Consider the following 27,886-nt stretch of genomic DNA (forward strand, 5'->3'; position numbering starts at 1 on the left):
TCTTGACAATGGACATAATCTGATGGTGATTGTTGATGAATACTCCCATTTTCCATGGATAGGAGATCTCTCGTCTATCACTCAAGAGTAAGTCATTGAGAGATTAGACTGCATCTTTGCGACATGGGGTGTACCTAAAGTCTGACAATGGACCACCTTTCAACAGTCGAGAATTCTAAGATTTTCTCTATTATTTTAATGTGATTCATCAGAAGGGCAGAGCTCTTTGGCAACAAGCCAATGGCCTTGATGAATATTTCATGAGTACTTTGAAGAAAGCTGTTCAGCCTGCTGCATTAGAAAAGCTTGACCTTAAACCTGTCCTTAACTCCAGCCTGCAAGCTTACCGTTTGACTTCTTACTCGACCACAGGTGAAAGCCCAGCAACTTTCATGTTCGGGAGAGCTATGACAGCTAAGTTACCTCAGTGGACCAACAGAACATTACATACTGAAAAATAAATCCGTATTAAGTTCTTCCATCGTAAGAAGAAGATGAAGGCTTATCAGAAGATGAAGGCTTATCATGACAAGCAACGACATGCAAAAGGCATTGTTTTCACTGGAGGGGATCAAGTGCTTGTCTGTCCGTCAAGAAGACATAAGTCTGATGCTCCATTCGATGCTGAGTTATTCCATGTTGTGACCAGCAAGGTACACATGGTGATTGCTCAACGTCCTAGGTAATCCATTATTGAGATTTCTTGCATTTCCAACATGTAGCTCACCACTTGTCAGATGCTGATGTCAATGTAGAGACTTGTTCTAAAATGACAGATGAAAAACTCCTGACTGCTGTTGCTCCTGCATCGCCAATGCAGATCCAGCACACTGCTGGTTCTCAGTTCCGAAGACAGGATCAGAATGAGTAATCCAAGCGTTAAGAAAGCTTATTGAAGAACTATAATTGTATATATGTTTGCAAACAATTGACATTTTTTTTAACAGAAGGGGAGATGTAGTGCTGTGTGGCTTATGAATTACAGAATCCTTTCGGCTCCTGATGGGCTCCGTAGAACTGTGACATAAGTGTTAGAGCGTAATGAAGTGAATGTAGGTTTAGAATGTTGAGTTCACTGTTACACACTGATGAATAAAGACATGTAAAATTTTGTGGGGTGTAGTCATTGGCGGGTACTCAGGCTAGGGACGACACTACAGCTGTGACAAAAGGTTTTAATCCCAGGAGGTCGCCCAGAATACGTTGTTCAAAATGTCGCTTGGTATTTCCAAAAAAAGACTATCCTTAGCCATCCACAGCCTTTTTATGATGCCTAAACATGCCTCTGTCTCATCCTATTACAGATAATTTACACTAATATCCTCTTGGTTCTTTGTTGATACATCCAAAATGTATGTTTAAAATTTCCTCTCTCTCCAAATTCAAGACCGATCACATCTTTTAACACAACAACTCTCTGGATGGAATCAATTCTTGTCCCAGCCAGACCACCATTTTCAAGTGACTGTCTTTCCTGACCCATTTTATATGACGCATTGCAAAGATTTTCCCCAGTGGCGGCTACATTGCAGTGGCGGATGAGCGTCACCCCCCAGGCTGAGCCAGCAGATGAAAAATAAAACAATAACTTGCTATCATTTTATTTTTCATCTGCTGCCTCAGCCAGCAGAGTGTACAGGGAGTGGCGGGCTGGGCCATGCAAAGTGGTAAAGAGAGGAGGGGAGAGTGCACTAAGTGAGCATGTGTGTTTGGCCAGCCGTCTGAGGCTAGCCAAACACACATGCGTACTTAGGTCTCTCCAACCCGGCTGTGGAGAAACAGCACAGACCCGATGCTTGTGGACCAATCCTGACACTGCTTACATGTTATGTTTAGCATGTAAGTAGCGCCAGGATTGCTGGAAAGCCTGAGACACCACAAGAGGAGCGAGGCGGCAGGAAATGGCAGAGGGAGACAGGTGGCGCAAGGTAAGTGTTTTTTTCCTGTGGCAATGATGTTTCCCTCGTCATCCCCCCTTTGAGATATTCGGCTGCCGCCGCTGACTTTCTTTTCTCCATTCAGCCACTCAGTTGACCATCTTTTCTAATTTCTTTCACAAAACAGGTTTTACTATTTGCATTGGTAATAGTTTTGTAAATCCTTTCTTGCAGAAGAAATAATCAAATAATATAACTAAACGAATAAATAAAATTAAAATAATGATAAAATACTCACCACCGCAGACGCAGCATAGATGCAGAAGAGAGAGTCCATTTTCTGTACGATAATTTAAGTTTACTTTGCCAAAGGCTTCATCTGAGCTGAAAAGCGAAACATATGGAATTATTACTATATTTATCTATTCTAATTGTACGTTCATTTAAAAAGATATGTATTTGAAACCTTCAATAAAAAACACAAGAATGGTTAATATTATTTGAAATATGCTGCGAAAGAAAAAAAAACAGATCTAAAAAAAATGCGTCTTAACTTCTAATCAATGCCAAAAAGTTATGTAAATTACTGATCTATAGATACTAGGGTTCGAATTATAATCGAAAAGAGCAAAGCATTACCTCGATTTATTTACAATTACATGTAACTACCACGCACAGATATACCACTAAAAAAGCCTGATGGGCACCGAGTATGCTCCTTTAACCCTTAGTAAATAAACCCTTATGTTTTTGGAATTAGAGCCATAGTTTGAGTTGATCAATAGCCCTTCAAACTTATTTAGCATTCGCAGTAAATCGTATTAAGTGCATATGAGAAAATAAATTATATTTCTATACTTTCTTAATCCAATAACTATTCCATGTTTGTCTGTGAAAAGACAAAACACATAAAACAACTTTACATATACAAAATGCCAATATAATTATTTTTTCACTTTTCAAAATACAGTGTAGCAAAGTATGTCTTTACTGACACCTGGGCTTGTTAAGAAATGCGCTCTCTGGTTTCTGATCGGGTCACGTGGGACAATAGGAAGAGGTACTTCAGGACCATAGGCCAACCATGAATATTTAATTAAGAGTGAGAACTATTAATATTAAATGTTTTAACACGCTCGCAAACTACTCGGAATTACAATGAGGTTCTACCTAATGAACAGTTGCCAAGGGCTCAATTAAAACACGTTTCTAAAAGCTTATTATAAGGTAACATCCAAAAAAGGGTTCTTAATGGAACAAATGAGTCGGATGAATTGTTCATATCTTTGCTGACTCAATGCTACCATAGTTTATAAGTTAATGAGAACGTTTGACTGCTTATTCATGTGTTTTGTGCAGCCTTTGACACAATAAAACACGGTGTTTTTATAATACGATAGATTTCCCGACAGTAAAGCAGAATAGAGGGAGACTGCATTTAGACCTTTTATAAAATGCGCTGATGGCGGGAGATCGGCATATGCGGCACTTCTCGCAAGGTTCTGTTCTGATTTTGTTTACATACGTATACTGCAATTTTTATAAATATATGGCTGATCCTTACATACCACGTTCTCAATACTATTGCTGACATGCTCATGTATGTGGGAAGCAAAACTGGTGAAGTGGAGGTGTAAGCCTGATCAAATGCTAAAAAAGATGTAATACTGCAGCTCGTAAATGTTTAAATGTAACAATAACTGCAATGAAATGTTGCCCAGATTTCACCCACTGTCTGATAGACGTAGCAAAGGGCATGTCCAAATGACAATGGAGGAAATGGTGCAGTAAGTAGAGGCCTTGTCGTAGGTGAGGCTAGTACTCCGAACATTTTGACCTTTAAACTTCCCCAGCGGGCTGAACCCACAGCCGGTGTGACAATGTCTGAGAATTATACTCAGCAGATTCTTGGGAAAAGTAGGCGCTTGCAATGCCTCCACCAGTTCATTGGGTATGGCCAAAGGATGCGTCCAATGAGTTGATATGGGTGTCCAGACCATGACTTGGTCAAATTATAAGCTGTGTGTCGAATATTCATTGATTATGGCTGAAGCCTATGTTCAATGGGCTCTGGAAGTAGAAGTATTTATTCTAGGGTTTATAGATTACTGGGAATAATGGATGGCTGTGGCCAGTGGCTGCTGAGGTTGAGAAACTGAATTCAGGATCCGTCTTTTGGTCAGGCCATGTATCCAGAAGTCCACTGAACATGGCCAAAGTAGACTATGGTATCAGTGTATCCCTTCCTCCCCAGTGAAGATAGGGCCAAAATGCAGACGCTGCACTACCAAAATACTCTCTGGCCTTATCACCCTTTCCCCTTCATTACAGAGTCTGTCAAAAGGCCTGTCTGTGTACCCCGAGATATTCAGTTTGGGAAGTGTTTTAGTCTATTGTATTGTGAGCTACAGTGTCCGGGACTAGCTGCTTTGATGATGTCAATCAATCAATCATCCGGATTCTAATCACTTAGAGGGGTATGCAGGTGCTGGGTCCTATCTGCTCTGGAACACAGTCAAAGAGCCAAGTCTTGAGCCCCTTTCCAAATTCCTGAGGGCAGTGGGATGTCCTAAGGTGGTTGGTGAGGCTGATCCAGGCTTTCCTGGGGAGGCAGGAGAAGGATCAAACACAAATGTTGCTGCAGCAAATGCTGGCGGTGTGGGCAAAGAAGAGAGAGGCATTGTGCAGGTGTCTGGAAGGTCGGTGGTGCTCAGTTAGTGGTTGATGCATGCTGGTCCTTGGTTGTGCAGGGCTTTGTAGACGTACATAAGAACCTTGAATTGGCATCTCCTGTGTATGGGGAGTCAATGTAGTTCCTTCAGGTGTGAGGTGATGTGGGTCCATTTGGAAAGGTTGAGGATGAGTCTTGCTGTCGAGTTCTGGATGGACTGGAGTCTCTTCAGGATAAAGGAGCTGCTTTGAATGCCTCAAAGGTAATGTGAAATGTGAAGCCCATAGTGATGCCATCAATTACATCATTTATTAAATCTTTAGTAAGCTCACAAGCAGGGCATTTGAGGAATTTCAGTGTTTTTTGTTTTTTCATAATTATGATATAACTTAAAATGAATCTTTTTGGGGTAATTCTTCATTTTTAATAAATCGAGCTCACATCCCGAGCACATCACCATAACTTTCCTTCAACAATGGGTTTTGAGTGAAACCTTTGAGTTCTAAAAGTTATGTCCTTTGACAAATTTGCTAACTGTTGCACTTGATCTCAGGCTTTGGGCATTTATCCAGGCCTTGACTCAAGCCCACAGGTCTACACAATCCACAATGCAAGTTTATTTGCTAAACATGTTCAGGAATAGGTCCTTGGCACAACACTGCATCCAGTGCGTGAAATCTACTATGCATGAACTTCAGCTGAACGTGATTACACCAGATGTGGCAGAAAACAAGATCTAGGTCCAGAAAGTGTGCTTTTTGTAATTTGGTGTAAATTTGTTCAGTAGTTTCAGAGAAATTAATGCAAAAAATATAGATAATTCACGCTATGGAGGATCGCTGAGCCAACAAATCTTGAGAAAAGATCTGTTTGTCTGCCACCTTATCAACAAGGCTGTGGACGCAGCCATTTTAGGACTCAGGGAGTCTACTATCCTGCAAATAAGGGTAATAAAAGATTATATATATATATATATATATATATATATATATATATATATATATATATATATATATATATATATATATATATATATGTTATATATATATAATGCTGTCATTCTATTGACCATCGTAGGGCCATTTCAGTCCTAGAAGTTACCCAGGCAGACTGCAGATGTGTTGTGTCTTCCACTTCCTCCCTTACCATAGCCCCATTTTCCCTGCACAGGTCTCGTAGAATATTTACAATCCTTTTACTCTAGACATGTTCTTTCAGGAAGATCATCGGATTAACCTACAAACGCATTGCACCTATTTCCGTTGTGGAAGGAGGCACTAAAGGTTTGACAGGCCCACTTTCTTGTGGCACAAATTTGAATATTAACTCAAAACAAGCTATAGCACCACCTATCACTAAGATTCCAAAATAATGTTAAAGTGGTCAGGAGTGCACCTTTTTGTTACATGCTCAGCTTCCATCTTGGACCATTAGGTATTCTATGGAATTCTATGGAAAATACTTGCCTTACCTCTAAAACTAGCCAGACAAGACCTGTTGGTGGGAATGGTGCAGTAGTAACAAACATCTGTGTGAGTGGGTGTTATTTGACACCCCCAGAAGTTTTTCCTGGTGACCCTTTTATGTTTCAGCCTATTTAGCCCATATGTAAATTGCGTTTTTTGAGTTGGTCACAGTTTCTCCCTCATGATCAGGCCAAGATCACATTTAGATCATCCCACTTAACCAAGGAAGCAATGGCACTCATTACAACACTGGCGGTCGGCGATAAACTGGCGATAATACCGCCAACAGGCTGGCAGTAACTACCGCCAAATTATGACCATGTCAGAAAGATCACCGAAAGACAGCCAATGTACCACACCGACTGCCAGGGTGGAAACAACAGGCACCACAGCGGTGGCCGCCTACAGCCAGGCGGAAGTCAACGTTCCGCCCACCATATTATGACAAGACAATCCACCATCTTTTGCAGGGTGGTACCAACGCCATGAAAAGCCTGGTGGAAACACTGCACAGAAGTGAAAGGACTCACCATTGGAGACACAGGGAAGAACCACGCGCCATGGAACCAGAACTGCAAGTTTTCCCCCGATGATATTCTACGTCATGCTCCACCACGAACACCAATGGCAGCGAAGACGACGACGGTGAGTACAGCCACCTAGCACACAAGGAAGGGGGGAACAAGTTGTGACACACACACGCACAACACACACCCCACACACACACGCCATACACACAACCAGATGCATTACAAGAACAATTTATCCCCGTAAATCAGCTGAATAATGCAAGAACAACAGGAATTGACTAAAGTGATTGCAATAAGATCAACATAATATTAATAATAATTTTGCCAATGCAACAGATATGTACAAATGTACAAAAAAGGGACACTGCCCGGTCCTCAGTTTGCGTGGGCCACATGGCCACAGGGCAAAGTCCAAGGCCCCACTCGTTACCTGCATCAATATGAAGAGAACACTGCAGGGGCATCAGTGGCAAATAGGCACCTTGGGGGGGCACCTCAGCAGGATCCGGAAACAAGACCACTGGTTCTGGAGGGGGCAACAAGCCCTGTGCTTGGGTCCTGGGGACTGCAAGGCCAGAGTCTCTCAAGTGGGTGTTTCCAACACTGGTTCTAGAGGGGGCAACATGCCCTGTGCTTGGTCCTGGGGAATGCAAGGCCACAGTCTCTCAAGTGGGTGTCTTCCCCACTGGTTCTGGAGGGGGCAACAAGCCCGTGTTTGGTCCTGGGGAGTGCAAGGCCGCAGTCTCTCAAGTGGGTGTCTTCCTCACTGGTTCTGGAGGGGGCAACAAGCCCTGTGCTTGGTTCAGGGATGTGCAAGGCCACAGTCTCTCAAGTGGGTGTCTCCAACACTGGTTCTAGAGGGGGCAACATACCCTGTGCTTGGTCCTGGGGAGTGTAAGGCCACAGTCTCTCAGGTGGGTGTCTCCCACACTGGTTCTGGAGGGGCCAACATGCTCTGTGCTTGGTCCTGGGGAGTGCAAGGCCACAGTCTCTCAAGTGGGTGTCTTCCCCACTGGTTCTGGAGGGGACAGGCTGTAACAGCAGCCCATGGAGGCTGGATCACATTACGTCTGCCAGTGGTGACGGCTGCACTGTGGTGGTAGTGAATGTAGAGGGAGGCCTCTGCTCAGCCCCTGCACCCTGCAATGGCTGCACTGTGGTGGTGGTGGTGGTAGTGGGAGGCTCCTGCTCAGCCCCTGCACCCTGCCATGGCTGCACTGTGGCGGTGGTGGTGGTGGTAGTGGGAGGCTCCTGCTCAGCCCCTGACACCTGCGATGGCTGCACTGTGGTGGTGGTAGTGGGAGACTCCTGCTCAGCCCCTGCACTCACTGATGGCTGCACAACCACTGATGGGGATGGTGGCTCTGTGACAGCTGCTGGTGCAGGCTCCTTCCCCTTCTTGCTTGCTGGTGCAGGCTCCTTCCCGCAGGCTTCTTATTCACCTTGCTTGCTGGTGCAGACCCCTTCCCCTTTCTGCTGGCTGGTGCAGCCTCTTTCCCCTTTCTGCTGACTGGTGCAGGCTCCTTCCCCTTTCTGCTGGCTGGTGCAGGCTCCTTCCCCTTTCTGCTGGCTGGTGCAGTCTCCTTCCCCTTTCTGCTGGCTGGTGCACCCTCCTTCCCCTTTCCACTGGCTGGTGCTCTGTGACAGCTGCTGGTGCAGGTTCCTTCCCCTCCTTGCTTGCTGGTGCAGGCTCCTTCCCCTTCTTGCTTGCTGGTGCAGGCTCCTTCCCGCAGGCTTCTTATTCACCTTGCTTGCTGGTGCAGACCCCTTCCCCTTTCTGCTGGCTGGTGCAGCCTCTTTCCCCTTTCTGCTGACTGGTGCAGGCTCCTTCCCCTTTCTGCTGGCTGGTGCAGTCTCCTTCCCCTTTCTGCTGGCTGGTGCACCCTCCTTCCCCTTTCCACTGGCTGGTGCTCTGTGACAGCTGCTGGTGCAGGTTCCTTCCCCTCCTTGCTTGCTGGTGCAGGCTCCTTCCCCTTCTTGCTTGCTGGTGCAGGCTCCTTCCCGCAGACTTCTTCACCTTGCTTGCTGGTGCAGGCTCCTTCCCCTTTCTGCTGGCTGGTGCAGGTTCCTTCCCCTTTCTGCTGACTGGTGCAGGCTCCTTCCCCTTTCTGCCGGCTGGTGCAGCCTCCTTCCCCCTTCTGGTGGCTGGTGCAGCCTCCTTCCCCTTTCCACTGGCTGGTGCAGCCTCCTTCCCCTTTCCGCTGACTGGTGCAGGCTCCTTCCCCTTCAGTATTTGTGGCCTGGAATTCGTTTCCACCATGAGTAGGTGCGGATGGAAGTGGGCCCATGGACTGTGTGGCTGAGGTGCTTGGCTGGGACCGTGATACCCTGGCCATATGTGCAGGACAGGGGGGAACGTGTAGGGAAGATGTCAATGGTGGAAAGGAAAAGCTTTTTAGGGACATTGGGGTGGGAAGAGGGAGAAGTAATGGGAGTGGAGGATGAGGGAGTGGTTACTGGAGGTGTTTGTCTGCTGGATTTGGGTGCAGGTGCATGAGCTGTATTCTGTTGTGAGGTGGATGGCTGTTGGGTATCAGAGTGCCTGGGTTTGTGTACCTTAGGAGGGGGGAGAGACACGGTGGGAGAGGACACAGGGGACATGTGCATTGCTGTTGTGGAGGTGTCTGCCAGTGAGGTGTGTGTTCTGCTTGGTGTGGTGATGATGCACGTAATGAATGATGATGTAGTGCATGCAGGTGTGAGTGTGGACGTAACTGGGTGGGAGATGGAGAAGGAGAAGGATGAGGGGGAGACAGCGGAAATAGTGGATGTTGTTGTGTCTGCAACTGGGTGATGTTTGTGTGAGTGCCTGTGGGATGAAGTGTGGCGCTTGTGTTTGCCTGTGACACTCTTGGGTGTTTTCCTGTGTGCATGCTCGTCAGGCAGTGTGCTTGGGATGGGTTGGGGTTGAGGAGAATGGGCCTGGGAAGTGGAAGTTGGAGGGGGGCGGTTGAAACAGGCACAATGGCTGCCATCAGAGAGAAGGCCAGAGCCTGAATCGATCTCTGTTGGGCCGCTAATCCAGTGTGAATGACTTCCAGGAATGCATTAGATTGTTGCATCTCGGCTGCCAGCCCCCGGATGGCATTCACAATGGTTGACTGCCCTACAGAGATGGATCTCAGGAGGTCAATAGCCTCCTCACTCAGGGCAGCAGGGCTCACTGGGGCAGGGCCTGAGGTGCCTGGGGCGAAGGAGATGCCCACCCTCCGGGGTGAGCGGGCACAGGCAACTCGCTGAGGGGCAGCTGGGAGAGCGGTGCTGGTACGGGGGTGGCACCTGTACCTGTAGCTGGGGTGTTCACAGAGGTGTCCGCCACCACCAGGGAGCTTCCATTGAGGGAGGAATCTGTATTGTCACCCCCAGTCTCCGCTGTGGTGCTCCCCTTGCCCTCGGTCCCACTGGTGCCCTCAGCGTCGGTGGACTCTGCCTCCTGGGTCCTGTGGGATGCAGCTCCCTCTGTCACCGGTGCATCTGCTCCTCTGCCAGATGATGCTAATGCACATAAAGACAGGAAGACAAAACAAGAAAGGGGGGGAGAGAGACAAAGGATATACTCAGTCAATGACAGCACCAACACCACCATTGGTGTACACAGCACCCTCACACACAGGGATCAGGCCTACGCACTATGCATTGCACTACCAGTGAGATTGCTAGCCACCAAGGCATGAGGAGGGGCACACACCGCCAACTGAAGCACACCTGGGACCCACGCAGCCCTGGCCAGTCGTGGATGCTAACAAGCTAGGTAGCCATTATTTTCCCTTCAGACCCCTAGCCACCAGAGGACCTATACTGCTATGTCTGGCCTGGCCTAGGGGCACCCATTGGCACACACCCACCACACGGATACTACCCCACCAGGCGTAAGCTGTAATGATAGCCACTGTACTCACCCCCTTGTGGCTGCTGTGTTGCTCTCAAGTGAACATCCAGCTCTGGATAGGCCACTGCCAGTATGCGGGCCATCAGGTGGGTCAGGGTTCGACAGGCACCCCTTCTTCGTTGGGAGGCCATCCCCAGCAGTGCCTCTGCGGTTTTCCGTGCCCAGCGTCTCAGGTCCTCCCACCGTTTGCGACACTGGGTGCTCCGCCTGCCATAGACCCCTAGGGTCCGCACGTCCTTGGCGATGGCACACCATATACCCTTCTTTTCATGGGCGCTGACCTGCCGAGGCAATACAGACAGAAGAACACCATTAGGCAAGCGGACCACCCTGTCACACACATGGCCCACCATACCCCTTTCCATCACCATTGGCACATACATAGCCCAGCTCACAACATGTACAACGCCAACAGAAAATCCCCCCCTTACACAATGCCTTCACACACATCTCCATGCATCCATGCGGCATGCATCGTGCCTAGAGTGTACTCACCTGTTGGTCTGGAGGCCCATACAGCAGTCTGTATTGGGGTAGGACTCCATCCACCAGTTGCTCCAACTCCTCTGAAATGAAGGCTGGTGCCCTTTCCTCGGTCACATGGGCCATGGTGGGTTCCAGACACAGGTCACAGCAGGACATGCAGTGTAGGTCCTCTCCTATGGAAGGTCAGGTAACAATTGAGGAATATGATAGAAAATGGCCATCACGTCCGCAGCGGTGCATATCGTCACTGCCGGCATAGATCACCATTGGCCACTGTACCCCATAGGGCCCAATATTAACCAATGAGGAGTTCCACGGCGATTCCCAACTGCCTACCACCACTGCGCACGTCAGCGGAATGACCTCACTTCCACCTGTCCCTCCACACAGGACAGGCAGACGCCATTTCAGGGGGGGCAGCCCCATGGAATAATGCTACGGCACAGGTGAAGTAGGCACATACTGGACAAATCACAATGACCCATTACATGTTTACAGAAAGCAAGCTACTGTTGTGGCTCCATTGTTCAGTTTGTGACAGGCTCCTCACTCTTTTGTCCTATAGATTCCTACCGCTGTGGATGAATAGGAGATCGAGACATACCCCATGTACAGACCCCTGGTGGACTTGGCTACACTGGAGGACAGGCACATAATACTCACCTATAGACTGGACAGGGCCACAATCTCAGAGATGTGTGGTCAATTGGAGCCTGACCTGATATCTGCTATCCGTCACCCCACTGGGATCCACCCTCTTGTACAAGTGCTATCAGTTCACCCATAGGCCTGCCCCCCCTGAAATGGCGTCCGCCTGTCCTGTGTGGAGGGACAGGTGGAAGTGAGGTAATACTGCTGACATTGTGCGCTGTGGTGGTCGGCGGTCATGAACCGCTGTGCAATTCCTCATTGGTTCATATTGGGCCCTATGGGGTACAGTGGCCAATGGTGATCTACCCCGGCGGTCACGGTATGCACCACGGTGGACGTGACTGCCATTTTCCATCTGATTCCTCACTTGTTTCCTGACCTTCCATAGGAGAGGACCTACACTGCATGTGCTGCTGTGACCTCTGTCTGGAACCTACCATGGCCCGTGTTACCGGGGGGGAAGGGCCCCAGCCTTCACTTCAGAGGAACTGGAGAGACTGGTGGATGGGGTCCTACCCTAGTACGGACTGCTGCATGGGCCTCCAGACCAACAGGTGAGTACACTGTGGGCACGATGAATGTCGCATGAATGTATGGAGGTGTGTGTGAAGGCTTTGTGTAAGGGGGAGGGATGTCCTCTTGGCTGGGTACACGTTGAGTGCTAGGCTATGTGTGTGCCAATAGTGATGTAAATTGGTATGGTGGGTCATTCGTGTTACAGGCTGGACTGTTTGTCTAATGGTGTTCTCCTGTCTGTATTGCCTCTGCAGGTCAGCACCCATCAAAAGAAGGGTATGTGGCATCGCAAATGAGGTGCGGGCCCTGGGGGTCTATGGTAGGCGGAGCACCCACTGTCGGAAACGGTGGGAGGACCTCAGATGCTGGGCACGGAAGCCCGCGGAGGCCCAGCTGGGGATGGCCTCCCAACGAAGGTGGGGTGCCCGTTGAACCCTGACCCTCCTGATGGCCTGCATACTGGCGATGGCCTATCCAGAGCTGGATGGGCACTTGAGGGCATCACAGCAGCCACAAGGGGGTGAGTACAGTGGCCATCATTGAAGGAAATGGCTGGAGGTGTGGTATCTGGGTGGTGGGTGGGTGTCAGTGGGTGCCCCTAGGCCAGGCCAGACATAGCAGCATAGGTCCTCTGGTGGCTAAGGGTCTGAAGGGGAAATACTGCCTACCTAGCTTGTTAGCATCCACTACTGGTCAGGGCTGCGTGCGTCCCAGGTGTGCTGCAGTTGGTGGTGTGTGCTCCTCCTCATGCCTTGGTGGCTAGCAATATCACTGGTAGTGAAATGCATAGTGCGTAGGCCTTTTCCCTGTGTATGAGGGTACTGTGAATGCCAACGGTGGTGTTGGTGCAGTCATTGACCCAGTGTATCTTTTGTCTCTCTCCCCCCTTTCCTGTTTTGTCATCCTGTCCTTATGAGCATTAGCATCATCTGGCGGAGAAGCAGAGGCACTGGCGACGGAGGGAGCTGCATCCCACAGGACCCAAGAGGCAGAGTCCACCGACGTTGAGGGCACCAGTGGGACAGAGGGCGAGGGGAGTACCACGGCGGAGACTGGAGCGGACAATACAGACCCTGATACATCCTCCGATAGGAGCTCCCTGGTGGTGGCAGACACCTCTGTGACCACTCTAGCTACAGGTACAGCCACCACCCCTGTACCAGCACCGCTCTCCAGCAGCCCCACAGCGAGTTGCCCGTGCCCGCTCATCCAGGAGGGTGGGCATCTCCTTCGCCCCAGACACCTCAGGCCCTGCCACTATTTCCACTGTCTCCCCCTCCTCCTCTTCTTCCTCTACCTCCCACCCAGTTATGCCAACACTCACACCTGCATGCACTACATCATCATCCACTACCTGCATCATCACCACACCAAGAAAAACACACACCTCACTGGCAGACACCTCCACAACAGACATGAACACGTCCCCTATGTCCTCTCCCACTGTGTCTGCCCCCCCCAAAGTACACAGGCACTCAGACAGCCAACAGCTATCCACCTCACAACAGTATACAACCCATGCACCTGCACCCAAATCCAGCAGACAAACTCCTCCAACAACCACTTCCTCATCCTCCACTTCCATTACGTCTTCCTCTTCCCGCCCAAATGTCGCTAAAAAGTTTCCCAGATTGACCTCTTCCCTACCCCTCCTGTCCTGCACGTATGGCCAGGGTATCAGGGACCCAGCCAATCACCTCAGCCAAACAGTCCACGGGCTCAGTTTCATCAGCACCTGCGTGTGGTGGAAGGATTCCAGTTCACAAATACTGAAGGGGAAGGAGCCTGCACCAGCCAGCAAGAAGGGGAAGGAGCCTGCACCAGTCAGCAAGAAGGGGAAGGAGCCTGCACCAGCTGGCAAGAAGGTGAAGGAGCCTGCACCAGCAGCTGTCACAGAGCCCCCACCCCCAGCCGTGGTTGTGCAGCCATCAGTGAGTGCAGGGACTAAGCATAAGCCTCCCACAACCACCACTAACATGCAGCCATTTTAGGGTGCAGGGACTGAGCAGGAGCCTCCCACAACCACCACCACAGTGCAGCCATTGCAGGGTGCGGGGGCTAAACAGGAGCCTCCCACTACCACCACCACAGTGCAACCATCGGAGGGTGTAGGGGCTTAGCAGGAGCCTCCCACAACCACCACCACAGTGCAGCCATCGGAGGGTGCAGGGGCTGAGCAGGAGCATCCCACTGCCACCACCACAGTGCAGCCATCCGAGGGTGCAGGGGGCTGAGCAGGAGCCTCCCACTACCACAGTGCAGCCATCGGAGGACAGTGCAGCCGTCATCACCGGCAGACGCCGTATGATCCAGCCTCCATGGGCTGCTGTGCAACCTGCCACAACCAGAGCCAGTGGAAAAGTCACCCACTCCAGAAACTGTGGGCCATCACTCTCCAGGACAAAGCACAGGGCATATTGCCCCCTCCAGAACCAGTGGGCAAGTCACCCACTCCATAACTTGTGGCCCATCACTCCCCAAGACAAAACACAGGGCATTTTGCCCCCTCCAGAACCAGTGGGCAAGTCACCCACTCCAGGAACTGTGGCCCATCACTCCCCAGGACCAAGCAAGGGCATGTACCCCCTCTAGAACCAGTGGTCTGGTTTCCGCATCCGGCTGAGGTGCCCCACCTCCCCCTAAGGTGCCTGCCTATTTGCCAGCTGATGACCCTGCAATGTTCTCTTCGTATTGGTGCAGGGATCGAGTGAGGCCTTGGACTTTGACCTGTGGCCATGTGGCCCCTACGAACTGTGGTCTGGGAAGAGTCCATTTTTTTTACATTTGTACATATCTGTTGCATTGCCACATCTATTTATTATTTTTGATGTTGATCTTATTACAATCACTTTAGTCAATTCCTTTTGTCCTTGCATTATTCAGCCAATTTACGGGGATAAATAGTTTTCTTGTGCAGCTGGTTGTGTGTATGGTGTGTGTGTATGGGGTGTGTGTTGTGCGTGTGTGTGTCACACTCGTTTTCCTCCCCCCTCCCTTGTGTGCTAGGTGGCTGTACTCACTGTCGTCCTCTTCGCCGGCGTTGATGTTCATGGTGGAGCATAACGTAGAAGATCATCGGAAAGACTTGCAGTTCTGATTCCATAGCAGCATGGTTCTCCAATGGTGAGTCATTTGACTTCTGTTTCCACAAGGCGTTTCATGGCATTGGTACCACCCCAGAAAAGGTGGGGGATTGCCATGTCAAAATATGGGGGGCAGAACTTTGTCTTTCGCCTGGCTGTAAGCAGATACCGCATGGTGACTGTTGTTTCTGCCCTGGTGGTTGGTGTGGTACATTGGCTGTCTTTCGAGGATAGCACCGCCATGGTCATAATTTGGCAGCAGTTACCTCCAGCCTGTTGGGGGTATTAACGCCACTTTATTACCGTCCGGCAGGGTCGTAATGAGGGCCGTAGTTACTTATATCTTAAAAGACATTTTGGATTGGTATGTGAAAGCCATTCTGGAATGGTCTTCACTGAAAAATGTGAAAGAAATCCAAAGATTTGTTGGATTCACTATTTGCTATACATGATTAATCTGTAATGTTTCCACTATTATGTTATGCATAACTCATTTCACTAAGGTAGGCTTTACTTTTAAATGGGGTTCCAAGCAAGAAGACACCTTCACTTGTCTTAAATAATTGCTCACTTTTGCTCTCATTTTAAGCCATCCAGATTGTGGTCTCTCTTTAAAGTTGAAACAGACATTACTGCTTGTGTCAGATGAGCCATACAGAATTCAGAGACTGAACAATTACACAGTATAAGAAATTGCAGTGTGAGTTGATGGAAGTAACCACCCACCTCAGGAATTAATCACAATCCTTGTCAAAGTGAACCACTAAAGTCACAAAATGAACGTGAGCTCAACCCCCAGGTAGCTACTGCACACAACAGACAGGCTTAAATTAGAGGCAATGTGTAAAACATGTATGCAAGTACAAAACAGTAATAAAGTCAAAATAAAACATTTAAAAAAAAAAAAAAAAATTCAGAAAAATTGAGTCAATTTTAATAAATGATATGACACCAGAATGACAACAAATCAATCAGGGGACCTGTAGATAGGAATTTTTAATGTCTTAAATAAAAATAGAGCCAATAAGTGTTAAGTGCCAATCGCAGCCATCTGGTCATGACCTAGATACAATTTGAGGCTGACTGCGATGGAGCTCGGGTCTGATAAAGAACCAGGTTCAACTCAGTTGGTAGTTTTATCTTCAGGCTTAGTTGCAAACAAAGAAGTTGTTAGCACTGTCTGCAGGGTCACCCCCAACTTTTTGCCTTCACTCCTCCTATTTTTTAAGTTGTTTTGTAGCTTTTAGGACTCAGTGCACTTTACTACACTGTTTGTGCTCACCCCTAAAACATGGTAAAATGTTGGCACCTAATTGTCATATTTAATTTATTTATCAGTTCCTAGTAAAGTGGTATACCATATTCCCAGGTTGGTAAATGAAATGCTACGATTGGCCTGCAGCACTTACTGTGCCATCCACTTAAGTAGCCCTTATCATAATGTCTCAGGCCTACTAAAGCAGCCAGTGTGCAGTTTTAAACTGCCAATTCGACTTGGCAAAAAATATTTTGCAAAGGCAAAAGCTCCCCTTTTAGTACATATGTCACCCGTAGGTTAGGCCCTAAAAAGTCCAACTTCAGGGTACATTGTATTTAATAAGTCGGACAGGCACTTTTAAGTTTTGCTCATTCCTGGCAGTGAAAAGCTCACTAATTTGTTTTTGTTTAACTAATGCAAGGCCTACCTCACCCATGGGATATCATTGGGCTACCATAATATTATATTTAATAAGTGATAACTTTTGTTTGGGAGCAGGTAGAAATTTCATGTTTGGTGTCTATGGAAGTGCAATATAAAAGTCTCTTTAATGAAAAAGTCAGATTTTGAGTCACAATTCTGAAAACGCAAGTTGGAATTTTCTTGTTCTAACCATTTGGTACTTGTTTCCTGTGCAGGGAAGCAGGAAATTCCAGACACCTCTGTGGAGGAAAACTCCATAAGTGTCTACCACTTCAAAGCTGGCACCAGGTATAACATTAAGACCGTCAGGCGCATTCTTCAGTACACTCTTGGACCTATGGAAGACTGCAGAAGGACAGTCTTGTACTCCAGAGGACCTCCCTGCTGCTTGGCTTGAGGCCTGCCTTGTTTCTTAGAAGACAGCGGTGCTACTTGAAGACCATTTTATTGAGTGCGACTTCATGGGACAATTGGCTAACCTTCTGTTCTGAGCTACAGGAACACATCAAGCTCCAGGCGCCTCCCTGCAACTGGCCAGCTTACCTGCTGCACCTGGCCCCTTATGAACCTGCAACTGGCCCTCCCTGAGCCCTGCTGGCCTCTGTTAGAGTGAGTTCCTGATCCCCAGGGGTGCCTTCCAAGGTCCTCTACCCTTGGCTGGTATCATTTGAGCTCCTCTTGTGAAATCCTGATGTTTTGAACTCTGCGTGGCAGACTTTGATGGGGTAATTTTTTCAGCCGGACTAAACTGGTCCCTGAATCTAGCCCACACTCTAGTGCAGTCAACCAGAATTTGTGACTATATCCCGGTCTAGTGTGATCAGATACCCACAGTTACCACTTTCTACTTCTTGGTGCTATTTTTACTTAAACCTTTAAAATTGTATCTCCCCAGTTCTAATGGCTGCAGTTTTGTAAACTTGGTCTCATTTTATTTATTACATTTTACTCTATTTTCTGAATTGGTGTGGGATACATCTTGTGTTGTGATTTTAGTTTACTACTGTTTATGTGCTACATATACACTTAACACAGCACTTCTAAGTTAAGTCTGACTGCTTTATTGTTCAGTTACAAGAGGGTTAAGCACAGGTTGATTTAGTTACAATGTGATTTTCACCTCCCTCAATTACAAACCCAATTTCTCACTGAAGTACAACATTTTCTGTGTGGCGAGGCAGCAACCTGTGATCGAGGAGGGATCCACAAAGTAGGCTGTTCGAGGAGGTCCTAATGAACCCAAAAACCTTTGGCAGGAAAGCTCTTAGCAGGAGGAATTTGGACTTTGTAGCCAAGGAAGTTTCCTCGCAGATCAGATACTTTCAGCGCTTTCACATAATGAAGATTTCTATGTTCACTCTTAGTCACTTTTTTGGAGCTCAGATTACTCTAGTAGTGCAAGGCTGCAGACTGGAGCCAAAGAGGGCTTCAGGAGACTGGATACCTTGTCCGCAAGGTCTGGCTGAATTGGATTTGCTGCCTGAGAAAAGTTCCAAGCAGGGGGAAGCCTGAATTTTCAGCCAAGCTGCAATGCACCTTGGTAGGTTTGGCTTGACAAAGTTGTCCTGGTCCTGGAGCCAAAAAGGTTTCTAAGTGCCAGATTTTCCAGGACATAGGGATGAGTACAGTTTGATACAGCCCAGGGTTCCAGGGACTCAAGAACAGCACTTGGGTATCAAAACTCACGCCAGAAAAGGCATTTAGCAGGGTCCAGGACAGGTCCAAATGGAACTCGTCAGCTGGGCAGTTGCAGGAAAGGCCTTTTACAGCTTGTTGTGCCCCTGTAGCTTGAACAGAAGGTCAGCCTTGTGTGCCCTGCAGTCCCCTTCTTCATTCTTTGTACAAGATGGAGAGCAGGTTTGGTCCTTCAAGGCACCTCACAAGTATATGGAAGCAGGTCGAGTCCTCTTCTGATCTTCCTCAGGCCCAGTAGTGTTCTGAGGAGGGTACTGGGGATGCCTCATTTATGTCTGGTACCAGCTTGTGGGTGGGAGTGACTCCTGCCTCCTCCCTAACTAATGGGATAAACGTTTCCGGGCCTGTATGCCCCCTGGAAACAATCCCACAGTGTCTGACTCTGCCAACATCCAAAGTGGTGAAACCCTTCTCCCTTTGTGCACAGCTTGTGTGCCTACCACAGAGGTGTAGCCAGGGAAATGAGCAATCTGTCATCTGTGCTAACTTTTCACAAGCTCTAAGGGAGCTCCATCATATATGGCATTGGAGCATTCCTGGTAGGAGGAAAAAGAAGGAGCCTGGCCAAGTGTCATCTGACAACTGCCTGTGGCAGGGGAGGCCCCCTTGAAGTTAAATAAAGGTCCTAAACACTGCTCATGTGGTCATCCTGTGAGAGGAACAGAAACACCTCCACAATCCCAAGCCTTTATCTCCTGTTCTGGGATCAGTTTTCACACCTTATTCAGAGTTGAGCACTCAGAGGGCTGCAACTGGAGGCTAGTGCAAACTAGCCTCTAGAGGATTTAGCAGGGTAAAGGTAACTGTCTAAAAGTACCTTTCCCTTAATTTTTAATAAAAATCAGACTTCACCAATCAGTTAGTCTTTTAATAAATATCAAAGAAATAAATGTGTACTTGTTTCCTAGCTGGTGAGAGCAATATTGCATTTAATATTGCATCCTAATGATTCCCTGTTTAACAGTCAGCCTTGTTACAGTTACAATAGCTTTAAGGGCATTCTGACCATATACTAGGGACCTATAGGACAGTTAAGTATGGAAATTAGTGGTATACCAATGCCCTCATGTTGAAAGCAGCAGCACAGTCACCTAACCACTGACTAGTAGGAATAAACTGCATAGAGTTCTACAGCCAGCAAAAGCAGTAAACGCCAACAATCTGGGGGCACAACGCAAAACCGATGTTCATTTCCTACACACCCCATAGACTTTTTTTCTTGCATTCTCTTATCCACTGATATAAACTATTTAGTTTACTATAAATAATTGATGGCCATTTAATAGGCCTGTTGCCAATGGCATCACTATCTAGAAGAGCAAAACTCAAGTTGAAAGTGTAGACTCATCATAAAAATGTGGCATTGTAAATAGATTGGCTCAAGCTTGCAACAGTATCCTCATGGGTTTGGGGCTGGTATTGGCCAAGAGATAAATGTCAACATGCTGGAGATTCTCATCTGCCCCCCCCATGAGAAAATGGTTGAGAGGGAAGGGTGTTTGTGTGACAATGTAGGAGTTGATTTACCAAGTTTGCAGGTGTCAAAAAAGTACACCAAGATCTGGGGCAACTGATGTGATCATTCTCATAACTCTCCTAACTCAATGTAACTTTTTTGCATGTTTTTTGCTGACACTTGTTATTGCTCCCATGCCTGTTTCACTTGTGAAAAAGTGTGCAGGCTCGAATATTTTGTAACCATGTTGTGGATCACCACATTATAACACTGATTGTTTTCATAGTTAAAATCAATAAAATAGAATTCATAAAAAACAATTGGACTTAGTGAAATCTATTCAGTGTAGCAATGCATGACATACTTGGTGGGTTCTCTTTTTCTCCAGATTTCACTATGCCATCTCATACTGTCCTGGAAAATGACTTAGAAAAGCTGGTGATCTCATTCACCCTGTAACTGAAGGAGAATCAGATTCTGACTAAACAGCTGCAATTGATAAGGGAATTATTGTTCAGGGTCAAGATAGACAGGGAAACATTGACGGAGAACAATGGATGCAGAAAGTCTCAAGTCTGATAATGGCACATGAAGAATTATTGTTTCATAAATTGTCTTTTTATACCAGATAAGTAAGACTTTTCTCGGATTAATGATTGTCTAATAGCCTGTCATATGAAAACATAAAAGACTTACCTACCTTACAAAACTGTCAGTAGCCTACTGTAATATGTATTGTTACACATTATATCACGGCCTATGTTACTGCCATGCAAGCTAAAAGTGATAATCTAAGACCAGTAGGGGCTTTACAACCTTTGCCAACTCATTCCCATTCTTAGATTAATATCTCTTTAGACCTTATTGTACATTTACCCCTTTTCCAAGGGTGTACAACAAGATTCTTCAAGTGGCCATTTATGATTTCACAAATATGACTTGATAAAATTACCAAAGCCCTTGAACTAGCACAGCATTTTCCTAATCATACAGTAGGGATGCATGGGCTTCCAGCTGTTATTATTACTGATTGGCAATCACAGTTTATAGCTCCCTTCTAGAATGTTTTACTGCATGCAATAGGGACTGTTAATTTCAAGTCCACAAGCTATCATCTGCAGATGAATGGATTGATTGACTGAAAGGTTGAATTAGTCATTGGAGCAGTACTTGAGATGTTTTATTACGGAACATCTGGAGGATTGGGAATTCTGGGTTTCTTTAGCAGAGCTAGGATATAATAACTCCCTTCTATAGCACATATATTTTCCATCCTGGTTCATGAATCACTACCTTATCCACCACTACAGTTCTATCTGTCACATCCTTGCTACAGAAGTTGCATAATATCCATATGTCCACCATTTCTCAATTAACTAAAGATAGTGCAGACTACCAGACACATCTTGGTAAGCACTGAAGGCCCATGCCTATTTATCAAGTAGGAAATTAGGATTGGCTCTCCAGGGCTTATCTTTACATTTCTGGTGCCCACCATATGTTTATGCCCTAATTTGTGGACCACTCAGCTGATAGGTTGCTTGGTTTTACACTTGATTCTACAGGGCAGATGGAAAATCCATCCTGTGATTCCTGTTACACATGTTAAGTCATTTAGACTGATTGGACATACCCTCCCCCATCATTACTAGTGGATAGTTCACAGGACTATGAGGTCAAGAACAAAGTAGATTTCTGAATACATAGCAGGATTTTGCAGTATTATATTGCATGGATGAGGCTATGGGCCTCATTATGACCCTAGCGGTTGGTGTTAAAGTGGCGGTAACTCCTAACAAATTATGACCATGGCGGAAAGATCTCCGAAAGACAGCCAATATACCACACCAACCGCCAGGGCGGAAACAACAGGCACCATGGCGGTAGCCGCCTGCAGCCAGACGGAAGTCAATGTTCTGCCCACCATATTATGACCCAGGAAACCGCCTCCTTTTCTGGGGCCGTCCTAACTACATCAAAAGCCAGTCAGAAATTGAGCTCAGAAGGGAAAGCACTCACCATTGGAGACACAGGGAACAACCACGCCGCCATGAAGCCTGAACTGCATGTCTTCCCCATGATCTTCTACATTTTACTCCACCACGAACACAAACGCCAACGAAGGTGATGATGGTGAGTATAGAGGCCTAGCACACAAGGGAGGGGAGAGGAAAAAGTGAGTGACTGACACACACACACACACACCCCCCCAACACCATACACACAATCAGCTGCATTACAAAAACTATTTTATCCCGTAACTCAGATGAATAATGTTAGGACAAAACGATTTTGCAAAAGTGAATATGATGAGCTCAACACAGCAGGAAAAATAAGTTAGGCAAGATAATAGATATATACATATGTACAGAAAAAAGGGACACAGCCCAGTCCACTATTTGCGTAGTCCACATGGCCACAGGCCAAAGTCCAAGGCCACACATGTCACCTGCTTCATCATGGAGAGAATACTGCGGGGCATTAGTTGTTAAATAGGCAGGCACCTCAGGGGGATGGTGGGCACCTCAGCCAGGAGATGTTACAAGACCACTGGTCCTGGAGGGGGCAACATGCCCTGTGCTTGGTCCTGTGGAGTGCAAGGTCACAGCCTCTCATGTGGGTGTCTCACCCACTGGCTCTGGAGGGGGCAACATGCCCTGTGCTCTTGGTCCTGGGGAGTGATAGGCCACAGTCTCTCAAGTGGGTGTCTTGCCCACTGGTTCTGGAGGGGGCATTGTGTCCTGTTCTTGATCCTGGGGAGTGTTTGGCATGTGGGTGTCTTACCCACTGGTTCTGGAGAGGGCATTGTGCCCTGTTCTTGATCCTTGGGAATGTTGGCCTTGTGGGTGTCTTACCCACTGGTTCTGGAGGGGGTATCATGCCCTGTGCTCTTGATCCTGGGGAGTGCAAGGTCACAATCTCTCAGGTGGGTGTCCCACCCACTAGCTTTGCAGGGGGCAGGCCGCACAGCAGCCCATGGAGGCAGGATTACATACCATACACAGGCGGTGACGGCTGCTCAGTGGTGGTGCTGCTCGTGAGGGGAGGCTCCTGCCCATCCCCTGCAACCTTGGACGGCTGCTCAGTGGTGCTGCTGCTGCTGGTGGGGGGAGGCTCCTGCCCATCCCCTGCAACCTCGGATGGCTGCACAACCATGTTTGGTGGTGGGGGCTCTGTCACAGTTCCAGCCCCAGGCCGCTTGGTCTTCCTGCCTGCTAGTGCAGGCTCCTTGCTTTTCCTGGCAGCTGGGGCAGGCTCCTTTCCCTTCTTAGCAGGTGCTCCAGGCTCCTTTGTCTTCCTGGCAGCTTGGGCAGGCTCCTGTCCCTTCTTGCCTGCTGGTGCAGGCTCCTTTGTCTTCTTGGCAGCTGGGGCAGGCTTCTTTCCCTTCTTGCCTGCTGGTGCAGGCTCCTTGGTCTTTCTGGCAGCTGGGGCAGGATCCTGTCCCTTGAGGCTGCCTGGTGCAGGCTCCTTCACCTTCATGACTTGTGGCCTGGATCCTTTTCCACCACGAGTGGGTGTGGTGACAACTGGGCCTGTGGATTGTGTGGCTGAGGTGCTTGGCTGGGTTCTTCCAAACCTGCCCATACGTGCAGGACAGGGGTGGAGGGGTAGGAAAGAGGTCAATGGTGGATAGGAACAGTTTTTTAGAGACATTGGGGAGGGAAGAGGGAGAATGAATGGGAGTGGCTGAAGGGGGAGTGGTTGTTGGAGGTGTCTGCCTGCTGCTTATGGGGACAGGTACATGGGCTGTATGCTGTTGTGAGGTGGATGGCTGTTGGGTGTCTGAGTGCTTGCGTTTGTGTACCTTAGGAGGGGGGCACAGACACATTGGGAGAGGACACAGGAGACGTGTGCATGGCTGTTGTGAAGGTGTCTGCCAGTGAGGTGTGTGTTCTGCTTGGTGTGGTGATGCTGATAGTGGATGATGATGTAGTGCATGCAGGTGTGAGTGTGGATGGAAGTGGGCGGGAGGTGGTGGAGGAGGAGGAGGGAGAGACAGTGGAAAAAGTAGATGTTGGTGTGTCTGGATCTGGATGGTATTTGTGTGAGTGCCTGTGGGATGAAGTGTGGTGCTTGTGTTTGCCTGTACCACTCTTGTGTGTTGTCTTGTGTGCATGCACGTCTGCCTGTGTGCTTGGGATGGGTTGGGGTTGAGGAGTATGGGACTGGGCAGTGGAAGTTGGAGGGGGGAGGGTAGAAACAGGGAAAACGGCTGCCATCACAGAGGAGGCCAGAGCCTGGATCGATCTCTGTTGGGCCGCCAATTCAGTGTGAATGCCTTCCAGGAATGCATTAGTTTGTTGCATCTGGGCTGCCAGCCCCTGGATGACATTCACAATGGTTGACTGCCCTACAGAGATGAATCTCAGGAGGTCAGTAGCCTCCTCACTCAGGGCAGCAGGGCTAACTGGGGCAGGGCCTGAGGTGCCTGGGGCGAAGGAGATGCCCACCCTCCTGGGTGAGCGGGCACGGGCAACTCACTGAGGGGCTGTTGGCAGGGCGGTGCTGGTACGGGGGTGGCAGCTGTACCTGTAGCTGGGGTGATCACAGAAGTGTCCGCCACCACCAGGGAGCTTCCATCGGAGGAGGTATCTGTGTCAGAACTGTACCATCCAGTCTCTGCTGTGGTGCTCCCCTCGCCCCCTGTCCCACTGGTGCCCTCAGCATTGGTGGACTCTGCTTCTTGGGTCCTGTGGGATGCAGCCTCCTCCATCGCCGGTGCCTCTGCTCCTCCACCAGATGATGCTAATGCACATAAGAACAAGATGACAAAATAAAAAGGGGGGGCGACACAAAGAATACAGTTGGTCAATGGCTGCACCAACACCAGCGTTGGCGTACACAGCACCCTCACTCACAGGGAACAGCCCTATGCAATTTGCCATAGCACTAGCAGAGAAATAGTTAGCAGCCGGGCCATGGGGCACACACCACCAAATGCAGCACACCTGGGACCCACCCAGCCCTGACCAGTTGTGGATGCCTACGAGCTAGGTAGAAGGTTATCACTCCTGAACCCTAGCCACCAGAAGACCTATGCTGCAATCTCAGGTCTGGCCTAGGGGAACCCACTGACACACATCCCCCACCCAGATACCACCCTACCATGCGTAAGTTGTAATGATGGGCACTGTACTCACCCCCTTGTGGCTGCTGTGATGCCCTAAAGCTCACATCCAGTTCAGGATAGGCCACCGCCAGTATGCGGGCCATCAGGGGAGTCAGGGTTCAACGGGCACCCGTTCCTCTTTGGGAGGCCATCCCTAGCTGGGCCTCGGCCATCTTCCGTGCCCAGCGTCGCAGATCCTCCCACTGTTTCCGACAGTAGGTGCTCCTCTTGCCATAGACCCACAGGGTCTGCACGTACTTGGCAAAGGCACGCCATATACCCTTCTTTTGATTAGCGATGACCTGCAGGGGCAATACACACAGGATAATACCATTACACAAACAGTCCTGCCTGTTACACATACGGCACACCACACCCTTTCCATCACCATTGGCACCCACATGGCCCAGTACACAACCTATACGTCGCCCAGGGGACATCCACCCACCCCCCTTACACGAGGTCTTCACACACACCACTCCACATGCATCGTGCCCACAGTGTACTCACGTGTTGGTCTGGAGGCCCATACAGCATTCCTTACTGGGGTAGGACCCCATCCACCAGTCTCTCCAACTCCTCCGAAATTAAGGCTGGCCCCCTTTCCCCGGTCACATGAGCAATGGTAGGTTCTAGACACAGGTCACAGCAGCACATGCAGTGTAGGGCCTCTCCTGTGGAAGATCAGGTAGCAAGTGAGGGATCAGTTGTAAAATGGCAGTCACGTCGGTGGCGGTGCATACCGTCACCGCCGGCGTAGATCCCCATTGGCCACTGTAACCCATAGGTCCCAATGTTAACCAATGAGGAGTTGCATGGCGGTTCCCGACCGCCTCCTGTAACAGTGACCAACGTCAGCAGAATTACCTCACTTCCACATGTCCCTCCACACAGGACAGGCAGATGCCATTTCAGGGGGGGGCAGGCCCTGGAAAATATCTGCGTTACTGGTAAAATTAGGACAGACTGGACAAATCACACTGACCCATTACAAGGTAACAGCATGCAAAGTTCTGTTGTAGCTCCATTGTTCAGTTTGTGACCGGCTCCTCAGTCTTTTGCCCCATAGATTCCTACCACTGCAGATGAATAGGAGATGGAGACATACCCCTGTGTACAGACCCCTGGTGGACTTTGCAACACTGGAGGACAGGAACATAATACTCACCTATAGACTTGACAGGGCCACAATTGCAGAGCTATGTGCCCAATTGGAGCCTGACCTGATATCTGATATCCGTCACCCAATTGGGATCCCCCGTCTTGTGCAAGTTATATCAGTGCTCCATTTCCTGGCACCTGGTTCTTTCCCAGTGACAGTGGGCTTGACAGCAGGAAGGTCACAGCCAATGTTCTTAATAGTGCTGACAAGAGTGTTGTCTGCCCTGATTAAACTCATGTGCAGCTACATTGCTTTCCCCCAGGTCGAAGATTTGGCCACAGTGAATGTTGGGTTCTATGCAACGGGATATATCCCCAACATAATTGGGGCGACTGATGGAACACATATTGCATTTGTCCTCCCCCACCAGAATGAACAGGTGTTCAGAAATCAGAGGTTTCCACTCTATGAATGTACAGAGGGTGTGCTTGGCGGACTAGTACATCTACCACATAAATGCTAAGTATCCTGGGTTGGTGCATGATGCCTTTGTCCTGAGGAACAGCAGCATCCCAAATGTGATAGGACAACTACAGAGGCACAGGGTGTGGCTAATAGGTGAGCCCTGGTTCCCACCCAGTATATGTTGGTGTATGGGTATGGTGTGGGCCATATGGGATAGTATGTGGCTAACTGTTGTCCCTTAATATTTAAGATGACTGTGGTTACCCCAACATCTCTTGGCTGCTGACCCCTGTGAGGAATGCCAGGACAAGGGCTGAAGAATGTTATAATGAGGCACATGGGCGGACCAGAAGGATTATTGGCCTCCTGAAGGCCAGGTTCCAGTGCCTCCATCTGACAGGTGGATCCCTGTGCTACTCACCCAAGAAGGTCTGCCAGATAGTGGTGGCATGCTGCATGTTGCATAACCTGGCCTTCAGACGCCATGTCCCATTCCTGCAGGGAGAGGAGGCTGGAGATGCCCATGTGCCAGCAGTGGACCCTGTGGACAGTGAGGATGAGGAGGCAGAGGATGAGGATGAGGACAACAGAACATCAGTGACCAGACAATACTTCCAATGACGCACAGGTAGGACAGTGTTACTTCACATTTCAATTACATTTGTTTGAATCGCTGTGGCACTGGCATGCTGTTATTTCTCACCTCTATGCCCACTTACTGTTCCCTCTGGCAATTCATTTTGCAGATGTTGGGACCTCACATATACTCCTGGTGTGACCACTGCAGCAAGATACAGGTCATTAATCTATGCTCATTGTCTGTACAGTTGAATTGCAATGTTTGTACCTGTTACAATGAATACATGATTGATATACATGACATACTCCAAAATTCTTTTTTTCCAAGGGTGTTTATTGAATTGTCAAATTATAGAGGGGCAAGTACAAAGGGATAGGTTGATTATGGAGGAAAGTCCAGGGTGTTGTTCCAGTCTGTTTGTAGCACAGGTGCATCGTCCAAGGGGACATAGGAAGGGGAGCAATGGCAGTTCAAGGTGGACAGGGTGACAGAGTGGGACACAAGGGTGGCAATCAGGAGAGTCTCATTTCCTGGCGGGAGTCTTGGCAAGTGTCTCTGGCTTCTGTCCGGATCGCAGGGAACGTTTACTGGGTGGTTCTCCTTCTGCAGGGGGAGGGGTGCTGGTGGC

The 27,886-nt window shown here is 48.6% G+C and overlaps 1 protein-coding gene across 1 annotated transcript in view; it reads right to left on the minus strand.

Moving 5' to 3' along the window:
• The window catches only part of TNNI3K (TNNI3 interacting kinase), a 2,589,932-nt gene that overhangs the window by 2,401,674 nt on the left and 160,372 nt on the right, over positions 1–27,886 (minus strand). Inside the window, exon 3 of the mRNA XM_069232439.1 lies at positions 2,176–2,261. Coding sequence (XP_069088540.1) covers positions 2,176–2,261 — 86 coding nt within the window. The remainder of the gene's footprint in view (positions 1–2,175; positions 2,262–27,886) is intronic.

Source organism: Pleurodeles waltl, chromosome 4_2, assembly GCF_031143425.1.
Source record: "Pleurodeles waltl isolate 20211129_DDA chromosome 4_2, aPleWal1.hap1.20221129, whole genome shotgun sequence".
Taxonomy (NCBI): domain Eukaryota; kingdom Metazoa; phylum Chordata; class Amphibia; order Caudata; family Salamandridae; genus Pleurodeles; species Pleurodeles waltl.